At 37.4% G+C, this 13,090-nt stretch overlaps 1 protein-coding gene across 1 annotated transcript in view; it reads left to right on the forward strand.

Moving 5' to 3' along the window:
* Positions 1-1,440: 1,440 nt before the first annotated feature.
* Positions 1,441-13,090, forward strand: part of LOC128647322 (unconventional myosin-Vb-like) — a 338,426-nt gene continuing 326,776 nt past the window's right edge. The window contains exons 1-4 of the mRNA XM_053700105.1: positions 1,441-1,536; positions 9,295-9,405; positions 10,948-11,113; positions 12,597-12,741. Coding sequence (XP_053556080.1) covers positions 1,441-1,536; positions 9,295-9,405; positions 10,948-11,113; positions 12,597-12,741 — 518 coding nt within the window. The remainder of the gene's footprint in view (positions 1,537-9,294; positions 9,406-10,947; positions 11,114-12,596; positions 12,742-13,090) is intronic.

Below are 13,090 nucleotides of genomic sequence, written 5' to 3' on the forward strand. Positions count from 1 at the left end.
TCTAAAGGCCAGGGGGCAGAACTACCATTGGTGCAGTTGTACCAGGGCCCAAGAGCTGGAGGGGGGCCCATAACCGCAGGGGAGCCTTTTATTAGTGCATGTTGTAGGTCCATCCTATTATCTATCCATCTGTCTATCCTCAAAATCATTATACAGAGCAGAATATGCATTAATACTTTTGCTTTCTATTGAGTTACCATTTGGGGGCCCCAAAAAATCTTGCCCCAGGGCCCCTTTTTTGAGTAGGTCCTTTACTGATAAAGGCTCTGAACAAATTTCTCAGAGTTTCTACTTTCAAAAATGGAGACTATTCAGACTTTTATACCTTTTTGTTCAGCAAGGTCAGTTTATGTCCACAATAGATTTAAAGGATACTTGCGTTCATGTTTCCATTCACAGGGAACATTTTAAGTTTCTATGGTTTGCTTTTCTGGACAAGTTTTTCAGCTTGTTGCTCTACCAATTTGTCTGGCTACAGCTCCCAGAATATTCTCAATGGTTCCCTTTTGTCTGTGATCAGTACTCATGGTATTCTGGTGTTTTCTTACCTGAACGATATCTTGCTCAAGCTCCATCTTTTCATTTAGCAGAATCTCACACCAGCAGACTGTTGTTTCTTAAACAACATGGTTGGAGAGAGCATTTCCCGAAGAGTTTGCTGGCTCCTCAGACAAAGTTTTCTGGGGGTTCAGATTGTTTCCATGAGACTCATTGGCCGATCAAAGAATATTGAAGCTAGTGTCCACTTGTCTAAACCTTCTGTCTCTCTTTTCCATCTGTGGCTATTTTTAGGTCTTTTATGTTTGCGGCTTCAGATGTTTGATTTGCTCGTTTCCACATGAGGCCTCTTCAGCTTTGTATGCTTCGGCAATGGTGCAGGGATCATACTCTGCTATCTCAAAGGATTCATCTTTACACCTACAACAGTGTTTGCAAACCTTTTTTGTAGCAAGTAACCCTGCAGGTATATAGTTTGTTTTTTAATGAATTACCGCAACTTTAGGGTTCTTGGGGTGAAAATAAATAACACTCAATCATGATTCAGGTAGAACATGCAATTTTAAACAACTTTCCAATTTTACTTCCATTAAAAAAAATGTGCACAGTCTTTTATATTTACAGTTTGAGTCACCAGCTCCTACTAAGCATGTGCAAGAACTCACAGAATATACGTATATGCATTTTTGATTGGCTGATGACTGTCACATGACTCAGTGGGAGTGGAAATAGACATAACTTTGAAATCTACTACTCATTTGGAGATCAGACTAAGTGCAATTGGATTGTATTTTTATCATGCATTTGTTGATTCTGCAAATCTACTGCATTTATTCATCCTTTAACGCTAAGGAGCCTTGCCAGATGCAAAAACCATGAATGGTAGCTGAAGCCTTGCTCTCTGCAAGCCAGATGCAAGAACCAAGAATTTAAGAAAAAGTGATGCCAGGAACATGGTTTACATATGATTATTCCTATGCTATAGCTAACTGTAAAACTATTAGGTTTTTTCTAAGCATTGCAGATCCATACACCAAAGTTGTGAGAGGTTCTACATGACCCTTCAAGGTGCAGACTTTCAAAAAACATTGCTATATGCTATAACTAAAAATGTGCAATTACTTTCAAAAAATACCCCACTAGAATACAACATTTTATATATATTTCTTTCATGTAATTAACAAGAGTCCATGAGCTAGTGACGTATGGGATATACATTCCTACCAGGAGGGGCAAAGTTTCCCAAACCTTAAAATGCCTATAAATACACCCCTCACCACACCCACAAATCAGTTTTACAAACTTTGCCTCCAAGGGAGGTGGTGAAGTAAGTTTGTGCTAGATTCTACGTTGATATGCGCTCCGCAGCAAGTTGGAGCCCGGTTTTCCTCTCAGCGTGCAGTGAATGTCAGAGGGATGTGAAGAGAGTATTGCCTATTGAATGCAGTGATCTCCTTCTACGGGGTCTATTTCATAAGGTTCTCTGTTATCGGTCGTAGAGATTCATCTCTTACCTCCCTTTTCAGATCGACGATATACTCTTATATTTACCATTACCTCTACTGATTCTCGTTTCAGTACTGGTTTGGCTTTCTACAAACATGTAGATGAGTGTCCTGGGGTAAGTAAGTCTTATTTTCTGTGACACTCTAAGCTATGGTTGGGCACTTTATTTATAAAGTTCTAAATATATGTATTCAAACATTTATTTGCCTTGACTCAGAATGTTCAACTTTCCTTATTTTCAGACAGTCAGTTTCATATTTGGGATTATGCATTGAATTATCATATTTTTCTTACCTCAAAAATTTGACTTTTTTCCCTGTGGGCTGTTAGGCTCGCGGGGGCTGAAAATGCTTCATTTTATTGCGTCATTCTTGGCGCGGACTTTTTTGGCGCAAAAATTCTTTTCCGTTTCCGGCGTCATACGTGTCGCCGGAAGTTACGTCATTTTTTGACGTTATTTTGCGCCAAAGATGTCGGCGTTCCGGATGTGGCGTCATTTTTGGCGCCAAAAGCATTTAGGCGCCAAATAATGTGGGCGTCTTATTTGGCGCTAAAAAATATGGGCGTCGCTTTTGTCTCCACATTATTTCAGTATCATTTTTCATTTGCTTCTGGTTGCTAGAAGCTTGATATTTGGCATTCTTTCCCATTCCTGAAACTGTCTTATAAGGAATTTGATCTATTTTGCTTTATATGTTGTTTTTTCTCTTACATATTTCAAGATGTCTCACGTTGCATCTGAGCCAGAAGATACTACAGGAAAATCACTGCCTGCTGGATCTACCAAAGCTAAGTGTATCTGCTGTAAATTTTTGGTAGCTATTCCTCCAGCTGTTGTTTGTAATAATTGTCATGACAAACTTGTTAAAGCAGATAATATTTCCTTTAGTAATGTACCATTGCCTGTTGCAGTTCCCTCAACATCTAAGGTGCAGAATGTTCCTGATAACATAAGAGATTTTGTTTCTGAATCCATAAAGAAGGCTTTGTCTGTTATTTCTCCTTCTAGTAAACGTAAAATGTCTTTTAAATCTTCTCTCTCTACAGATGAATTTTTAAATGAACACCATCATTCTGATTCTTTGGACTCTTCTAGTTCAGAGGATTCTATCTCAGAGATTGATGCTGATAAATCTTCATATTTATTTAAGATGGAATTTATTCGCTCTTTACTTAAAGAAGTACTAATTGCTTTAGAAATAGAGGATTCTAGTCCTCTTGATACTAATTCTATACGTTTGGATAAGGTTTTTAAAAGCTCCTGCGGTTATTCCAGAAGTTTTTCCTGTTCCTAATGCTATTTCTGCAGTGATTTCCAAAGAATGGGATAAATTGGGTAATTCATTTACTCCTTCTAAACGTTTTAAGCAATTATATCCTGTTCCGCCTGACAGGTTAGAATTTTGGGACAAAATCCCTAAAGTTGATGGGGCTATTTCTACCCTTGCTAAACGTACTACCATTCCTACGTCAGATGGTACCTCGTTTAAGGATCCTTTAGATAGAAAAATTGAATCCTTTCTAAGAAAAGCTTATCTGTGTTCAGGTAATCTTCTTCTTAGACCTGCTATATCATTGGCTGATGTTGCTGCAGCTTCAACGTTTTGGTTGGAAACCCTAGCGCAACAAGTAGCAAATCGTGATTCTCGTGATATTATTATTCTTCTTCAGCATGCTAATAATTTTATCTGTGATGCCATTTTTGATATTATTAGAGTTGATGTTAGGTTTATGTCTCTAGCTATCTTAGCCAGAAGAGCTTTATGGCTTAAAACTTGGAATGCTGATATGGCTTCTAAATCAACTCTACTTTCCATTTCTTTCCAGGGAAACAAATTATTTGGTTCTCAGTTGGATTCTATTATTTCAACTGTTACTGGTGGGAAAGGAACTTTTTTACCACAGGATAAAAAATCTAAAGGTAAAAACAGGGCTAACAATCGTTTTCGTTCCTTTCGTTTCAACAAAGAACAAAAGCCTGATCCTTCGTCCTCAGGAGCAGTTTCAGTTTGGAAACCATCTCCAGTCTGGAATAAATCCAAGCCTGCTAGAAAGGCAAAGCCTGCTTCTAAGTTCACATGAAGGTACGGCCCTCATTCCAGTTCAGCTGGTAGGGGGCAGGTTACGTTTTTTCAAAGAAATTTGGATCAATTCTGTTCACAATCTTTGGATTCAGAGCATTGTTTCAGAAGGGTACAGAATTGGTTTCAAGATGAGACCTCCTGCAAAGAGATTTTTTCTTTCCCGTGTCCCAGTAAATCCAGTGAAAGCTCAAGCATTTCTGAATTGTGTTTCAGATCTAGAGTTGGCTGGAGTAATTATGCCAGTTCCAGTTCCGGAACAGGGGATGGGGTTTTATTCAAATCTCTTCATTGTACCAAAGAAGGAGAATTCCTTCAGACCAGTTCTGGATCTAGAATTATTGAATCGTTATGTAAGGATACCAACGTTCAAGATGGTAACTGTAAGGACTATATTGCCTTTTGTTCAGCAAGGGAATTATATGTCCACAATAGATTTACAGGATGCATATCTGCATATTCCGATTCATCCAGATCATTTTCAGTTCCTGAGATTCTCTTTTCTAGACAAGCATTACCAATTTGTGGCTCTACCGTTTGGCCTTGCTACAGCTCCAAGAATTTTCACAAAGATTCTCGGTGCCCTTCTGTCTGTAATCAGAGAACAGGGTATTGTGGTATTTCCTTATTTGGACGATATCTTGGTACTTGCTCAGTCTTTACATTTAGCAGAGTCTCATACGAATCGACTTGTGTTGTTTCTTCAAGATCATGGTTGGAGGATCAATTTACCAAAAAGTTCTTTGATTCCTCAAACAAGGGTAACCTTTCTGGGTTTCCAGATAGATTCAGTGTCCATGACTCTGTCTTTAACAGACAAGAGACGTCTAAAATTGATTACAGCTTGTCGAAACCTTCAGTCACAATCATTCCCTTCGGTAGCCTTATGCATGGAAATTCTAGGTCTTATGACTGCTGCATCGGACGCGATCCCCTTTGCTCGTTTTCACATGCGACCTCTTCAGCTCTGTATGCTGAACCAATGGTGCAGGGATTACACGAAGATATCTCAATTAATATCTTTAAAACCGATTGTTCGACACTCTCTAACGTGGTGGACAGATCACCATCGTTTAGTTCAGGGGGCTTCTTTTGTTCTTCCGACCTGGACTGTAATTTCAACAGATGCAAGTCTCACAGGTTGGGGAGCTGTGTGGGGATCTCTGACGGCACAGGGAGTTTGGGAATCTCAGGAGGTGAGATTACCGATCAATATTTTGGAACTCCGTGCAATTTTCAGAGCTCTTCAGTTTTGGCCTCTTCTGAAGAGAGAATCGTTCATTTGTTTTCAGACAGACAATGTCACAACTGTGGCATACATCAATCATCAAGGAGGGACTCACAGTCCTCTGGCTATGAAAGAAGTATCTTGAATTTTGGTTTGGGCGGAATCCAGCTCCTGTCTAATCTCTGCGGTTCATATCCCAGGTGTAGACAATTGGGAAGCGGATTATCTCAGTCGCCAAACGTTGCATCCGGGCGAATGGTCTCTTCACCCAGAGGTATTTCTTCAGATTGTTCAAATGTGGGGGCTTCCAGAGATAGATCTGATGGCCTCTCATCTAAACAAGAAACTTCCCAGGTATCTGTCCAGATCCCGGGATCCTCAGGCGGAGGCAGTGGATGCATTATCACTTCCTTGGAAGTATCATCCTGCCTATATCTTTCCGCCTCTAGTTCTTCTTCCAAGAGTAATCTCCAAGATTCTCAGGGAATGCTCGTTTGTTCTGCTAATAGCTCCGGCATGGCCTCACAGGTTTTGGTATGCGGATCTTGTCCGGATGGCATCTTGCCAACCATGGACTCTTCCGTTAAGACCAGACCTTCTGTCGCAAGGTCCTTTTTTCCATCCGGATCTGAAATCCTTAAATTTAAAGGTATGGAGATTGAACGCTTGATTCTTAGTCAAAGAGGTTTCTCTGACTCTGTGATTGATACTATGTTACAGGCTCGTAAATCTGTATCTAGAGAGATATATTATAGAGTCTGGAAGACTTATATTTCTTGGTGTCTTACTCATCATTTTTCTTGGTATTCTTTTAGAATTCCGAGAATATTACAATTTCTTCAGGATGGTTTAGATAAGGGTTTGTCCGCAAGTTCCTTGAAAGGACAAATCTCTGCTCTTTCTGTTCTTTTTCACAGAAAGATTGCTATTCTTCCTGATATTCATTGTTTTGTACAAGCTTTGGTTCGTATAAAACCTGTCATTAAGTCAATTTCTCCTCCATGGAGTTTGAATTTGGTTCTGGGAGCTCTTCAAGCTCCTCCGTTTGAACCTATGCATTCATTGGACATTAAATTGCTTTCTTGGAAAGTTTTGTTCCTTTTGGCCATCTCTTCTGCCAGAAGAGTTTCTGAATTATCTGCTCTTTCTTGTGAGTCTCCTTTTCTGATTTTTCATCAGGATAAGGCGGTGTTGCGAACTTCTTTTCAATTTTTACCTAAGGTTGTGAATTCCAACAACATTAGTAGAGAAATCGTGGTTCCTTCATTATGTCCTAATCCTAAGAATTCTAAGGAGAAATCGTTACATTCTTTGGATGTTGTTAGAGCTTTGAAATATTATGTTGAAGCTACTAAATCTTTCCGAAAGACTTCTAGTCTATTTGTCATCTTTTCTGGTTCTAGAAAAGGCCAGAAAGCTTCTGCCATTTCTTTGGCATCCTGGTTGAAATCTTTAATTCATCTTGCCTATGTTAAATCGGGTAAGACTCCGCCTCAGAGGATTACAGCTCATTCTACTAGGTCAGTTTCTACTTCCTGGGCGTTTAGGAATGAAGCTTCAGTTGATCAGATTTGCAAAGCAGCGACTTGGTCCTCTTTGCATACTTTTACTAAATTCTACCATTTTGATGTATTCTCTTCTTCTGAAGCAGTTTTTGGTAGAAAGGTACTTCAGGCAGTGGTTTCGGTTTGAATCTTCTGCTTATGTTTTTCATTAAACTTTATTTTGGGTGTGGATTATTTTCAGCAGGAATTGGCTGTCTTTATTTTATCCCTCCCTCTCTAGTGACTCTTGTGTGGAAAGATCCACATCTTGGGTATTCATTATCCCATACGTCACTAGCTCATGGACTCTTGTTAATTACATGAAAGAAAACATAATTTATGTAAGAACTTACCTGATAAATTCATTTCTTTCATATTAACAAGAGTCCATGAGGCCCACCCTTTTTTGTGGTGGTTATGATTTTTTTGTATAAAGCACAATTATTCCAATTCCTTATTTTATATGCTTCGCACTTTTTTCTTATCACCCCACTTCTTGGCTATTCGTTAAACTGATTTGTGGGTGTGGTGAGGGGTGTATTTATAGGAATTTTAAGGTTTGGGAAACTTTGCCCCTCCTGGTAGGAATGTATATCCCATACGTCACTAGCTCATGGACTCTTGTTAATATGAAAGAAATGAATTTATCAGGTAAGTTCTTACATAAATTATGTTTTTTTATGTTAAATGGACAGTAAAGTTAAAAAAAAAATCTCATATTTTAAATAGGGCATGTAATTTTAAACAACTTTCCAATTTATTTTTATTACCAATTTTGCTTTGTTCTCTTGGTATTCTTAATTGAAAGCTAAATCTAGGAGGTTCATGTGCTAATTTCTTAGACCTTGAAGACTTCCTCTAATCTGAAAGCATTTTGACAGTTTTTCACCACTAGAGGGCGTTAGTTCATGTGTTTCATATAGATAACATTGAGCTCAGGCACGTGAAGCTCCTAGGAGTCAGCACTGATTGACTAAAAATGCAAGTCTGTCAAAAGAACTGAAATAAGGGGGCAGTTTGCAGAGGCATAAATACAAGGTAATTACAGAGGTAAAAAGTATATTATTATAACTGTGTTGGTTATGCAAAATTGGGGAATGGGTAATAAAGTGATTATCTACCTTTTTAAACAACAAAAATGCTGGTGTTTACTGTCCCTTTAAGTGGCAAGTTGGCAGTGATAGAGGTGTGTGTATATAAATGACAAGAAATGCAAATAATTTATAGAGGACATTAGTAATCTAAGATATGTTAGATTAATGGATCAACTGATAAAGCTGGTGTCAGAGGTGACTTTATAAATAAGATACTTAAAAATGATGGAGTCAAATGAACGTGTTACATTTTCCAGGGGTACTGATGCACAATATGGCTGTCCGTACACCCTTAAAGGGACACTGAACCACCATTTTTTCTTTCGTGATTTTTAGATAGAGCATGCAATTTTAAGCAACTTTCTAATTTACACCTATTCAATTTTTCTTCATTCTCTAGCTATCTTTATTTAAGGCATCTAAGCTTTTTTTTTTTTTTTTTGGTTTAGAACTCTGGACAGCAGTTTTTTATTGTTCGATTAATTTTTCCACCAATCAGCAAGGATGACCTAGGTTGTTCACCAAAAATGGGCCGGCATCTGAACTTGCATTATTGCTTTTCAAATAAAGATACAAAGAGAATGAAGACATTTTGATAATATGAGTAAATTAGAAAGTTGCTTAAAATTACATGCTCTGCCTGAATCGCAAAAGAAAAAAATTGGGTTCAGTGTCCCTTTAAGAGGCAGCTGGAATTAAATGTATTGTCAGAATGGCTTTCTTCCAACAAGCTTATTGGTCTTGTTACTGATGCTGCAGCAAGCATGACGGGCACATAGAACAGATTAGTCTAAAGCATAATGCAGAGATCTGCATATGTAATTGGTGTACTCTCTCTTGTTATATACTGTTTTAAGTTCAGAACAAAACCGCATGCCTGTTAATGACCTTGACTCTGGGCAAAGGAAAACCTAGGTTTCAACTTTGCAGCACCTATTTTATAGAAACTACAGTGCCTTTTTTAAATACTGGGGGGGGGGGGGGGATTTTAAAGTCAAAATTAAACTTTTATGATTTAGATAGAGCATTTAATTTTAAATAACTTTTCAATTTGCTTCATTCTCTTGGCATCCTTTGTTGAAAAACATGCTTAAATAGGCTCAGGAGAAACAATGCAGTGCTGGGAGCTAGCTGGCGATTGGTGGCTGCACCTATATGCTTCTTGTCATTGGCTCACACCTGATGTGTTCAACTAGCTACCAGTGGCACATTACTGCTCCTTCAACAAATGATGAGAATGAAGTACATTTTCAAGGTCTATCTGAATCTTGAAATACATATTTTGGGTTGTATACCCTTTTAAACATCAATTTAAAAATAAATAAATCTGTTTTTATTCATAGGGTTCTGGGGTCTGGATCCCAGATTCCCAGGAAGTATGGAAACCAGCAGTTTTGATCCAAGTCTATAAGGAGGGAGATAAAGCCCTTCATCTCCGCCTCAAAGATGGGTTGGTACGTTTTCACCCTTTCCCACACACATTAATTCAGCTTTCTTTTCCATGGAATTATGACAGCTATTTATTAGATACAACGCCTTAATTATGTATGCTCTATAATTTTGAAAAATTATGTTTTTCTTAAACAGGAATTGTGTAACCACTTGAACAACTTTAAAAAATACTTTGTTTCTCATAGTTTTCACCTGCTAATACCTTTATGAATTAGATAAATCCAAAAAACTTTGCAAAAAATCATGCAAACTGTGTGTGTTGATTGCGGTCTTGAATTTAAAACATTTTTCAAGAACAGTAAGATTTTTTTTCTGATTAACTGGAATACCCCCACATTAAATTAACCTAAAAACTACTTTGCAGATTTTCTTCAAAATTTTTTTTTTTTCCTTACATTTTTGTAGTGATAGATTTCCAAATTAAACCGCTATGCCAAATATGATTCAAATTGTATATTCCGAGCCAAACCTATGAACTTCTGAAAAATTAAAAATGAGATGTGTTATAGTGTTTCGTTGTAAGAAAAAGCAATAAGGCATAACATTAACGTGAAATCTTAGAAAAAATAACTCAAACCTCTGTTCAATTACACATAATATTTTAGAAAAGTACAATATAGACCTATGCAAATACCAAATTTAATTCAAAGCAATTCAGCCTGTATTCATTTTGTAAAGAATCTTGATAAATCACTTTGAACAATGTCTGAAAAAGTACTTAACCGTCTTAATGTAAAACATTTTTTTAGTAGAGATTACCAAGGTTAGGTGAAGAAACCATATTAAACACGGTTATAGTAATCTTACCAATGGTTTTAAGCATTTAAAAAGCTGAGCTTATGATGCAGTGATGCACTGAACTTGACTATAATTGCATTACATATGTATTTGTCTTTAATTAAATGCAGTGGACACTTTTATTAGTTACACATTTTCTAATACCGGTTAGGACTCCTAAAAACTGACTGAGGTTCTGGAAACATTCCTTGGATATTCTGGTCCTTATAAACATGATAGTATAAATCAGTTATTGCACATTTGTCAGCTATACACTTATGCCATAAATCTACGGTTCCACCACATCCAAAAGATGGAACCTTTGTGGTCTTCTGTACAGTAGGTTTTTAATGTGTTCTGTATAGCTCTGACATTCAACTGCCATTTTTCCTCTCTCATTTTTGCCTATATAACTGCCACTCACTGGATATATTTTGTGTATTGCACCATTCTCTGTAAATTATTTTGTGAAAAAATCAGAGGAGATCAGCTATTTTTGAGATACTTCATGACCTTGGTCTGCTATCAACAACAATTATGGTAAAAGTCACTTAGATCAGGGTTCCCACCTGTTCTGATGTTTGGTTTGAACAACTTCTTTACTATGTTTGCACGCTCATATGAATTGAGTTGTGGAATTAACTAATTTTGTTTTTGTTTAAAACAAAAAAAACTCTGCCCAATGTTTTTGGATTGTATTTCCCACTACGTTTTTTTATGCATCAATGTTTAGTAATAACACTTGAGCTTATGAGATCTCATTTCAGGACCTTTGGTACCCTGTGAACCCTTCCTCATTGCCTCCCTTGAGAAATCCTGAGGTACTGATAGGAGAGAATGATTTGACAGCATTGAGTTTTTTGCACGAGGCAGCGGTCCTGAACAGTCTGAGGGTTCGATTTCTGCAAGGGAATAATATTTACACATATTGTGGTAAGTATTTAACTAAATACAGAATGCATATTAAAGGGACATTAAACCCAAAAATATTCTTTCATGATTCAGAAAGAGAATACAATTTTAAACAACGTTTTAACTGACTTCTATTATTTAATTTGCTTAATTCTCTTAATTTTCTTTCCTGAAAAGCATATCTAGATAGGCTCAGTAGCTGCTGATTTGGTGGCTGCACATAGATGCCTCTTGTGATTGGTTAACCCATGTGCATTGCTATTTCTTCAACAAAGGATATCTAAAGAAAGTAGCAAATTAGATAATAGAAGTAAATTGGAATGTTGTTTAAAATTGCATTGTCTGTCTGAATCATGAGAGAATTTTTTTGGGTTTAATGTCCCTTTACTCGGAGCTGTCACAAGAGCCTTAGAACAAAATAATAATCTAAAATTACTTTTGTTATCAAATTTACCTCTTACTCTTTGTCATCTTGGCTGAAACGTGATCACTTTTTATGAGGGCATACTGAGGAAGGCTTAGGAGCGTGCGTGTGCTTTGAACACTAATGGCAGAACTTTGTGTAACAATGCTATGTTACCTGTATAGAGAGCATTAGAGTACCACTTTGTGGCAAATAAAGCTGGTGAACATGAAGCAGTGTTAACCTTTTAACGCCGTTATGCCGTTCTATTCCATCATAATTGCACTGGACTTTAAAGCCGTTATGACAGAATAGAACGTCATAGCCAACGGCTGTCCTGAAGCCTTCTGTGCTTCTCAGATTTGATCGCAGCCCGGAGGGCGTTCCTAGGGTTATAGGGACGCCCCCCAGACCCGATCCAATAATTGAAATCTCGCAAAAGTTGTTCCGATGTAGACACTTTAACCCCGTCAGGAAAGTGTTAAATAAGACTGAATGCAAACTGAGAGCGAACTTGTCTTTGGCAAGTATGCATCAATCGGCATTTGGTAGTAAGGGAAGGCAGTGATGTGGATGTTCCCTGCTGCCCCTCAGCATCACCTGCTGCATCCTCCCTCTACAGGTTAATTGTGTAACCTAGCTACACACACTGATGCTGGCAGCTTGTGCACAAGACAGATACATACTGCTAAGCCTACCCAAGTATGCCCTAAGGGAAAGTGGCCACGTTTTACCAAGGAGACCAAAAGATACATTTTACATCTACTATCAAATTTACCTGTACATGTTTTATTTTTATTTTTTTTCATTCTCTGCTTAACGTAATACGAGATAAAACTTTCATTATTCAGACACTTTGCAAAAAACAAAATCCTATACATTCTAGACAGCTGTTCACTATTACACAGCTCAAATTTTATTGGTCACAAAGTATGTTTGAACGTCTTGAGATGGCAGTTTACATAGGAGATATCATTTTAAAATGTCAGGGTGCAGAGGGGCCAGGCATTAAAATGACTACGAATGTGCCCCCCTGTGTGTGCCTAGGCATTAGTAACATGTGAGAGGTCATATGTGATGTCCTATTATTTTTTCTTACAGGCATTGTATTGGTTGCAATTAACCCTTATGAGCAGTTACCTATCTATGGAGATGATATAATAGCTGCATATAGCAAGAGCAGCCGGGGTGAACTGGATCCTCACATCTTTGCAGTAGCTGAAGAGGCATTTACGTTAATGGGAAGGTGAGGCTTGAGAGTAAGGAATATAGCTTTTGCAATATAAAAAGCTGCTCACTGTGTATACTAATGGTACAATATGAAAGAAAGTGGCTATAGCACATAATACACGATTTCTAACACCATATAATTTTAGCATGCTTTAAATAGGATTTGTTAACCAGTCATATTCGTCTTTTTTTATATTTTAATAGCCCTCTGTTTATATTTGTTTTTTCCTAACATATTGCTGTATTCCTTATAAGCTATTTAAAGGGATATAAAACTCAAAAATATTCTTTCATGATTCAGATAGAACATACAGTTTTTTTTAAACAAGTTTCCAATTTACTTTTACTATGTAGTTTGCTTTATT

The sequence above is a fragment of the Bombina bombina genome, chromosome 2, assembly GCF_027579735.1.
Source record: "Bombina bombina isolate aBomBom1 chromosome 2, aBomBom1.pri, whole genome shotgun sequence".
NCBI lineage: Eukaryota > Metazoa > Chordata > Amphibia > Anura > Bombinatoridae > Bombina > Bombina bombina.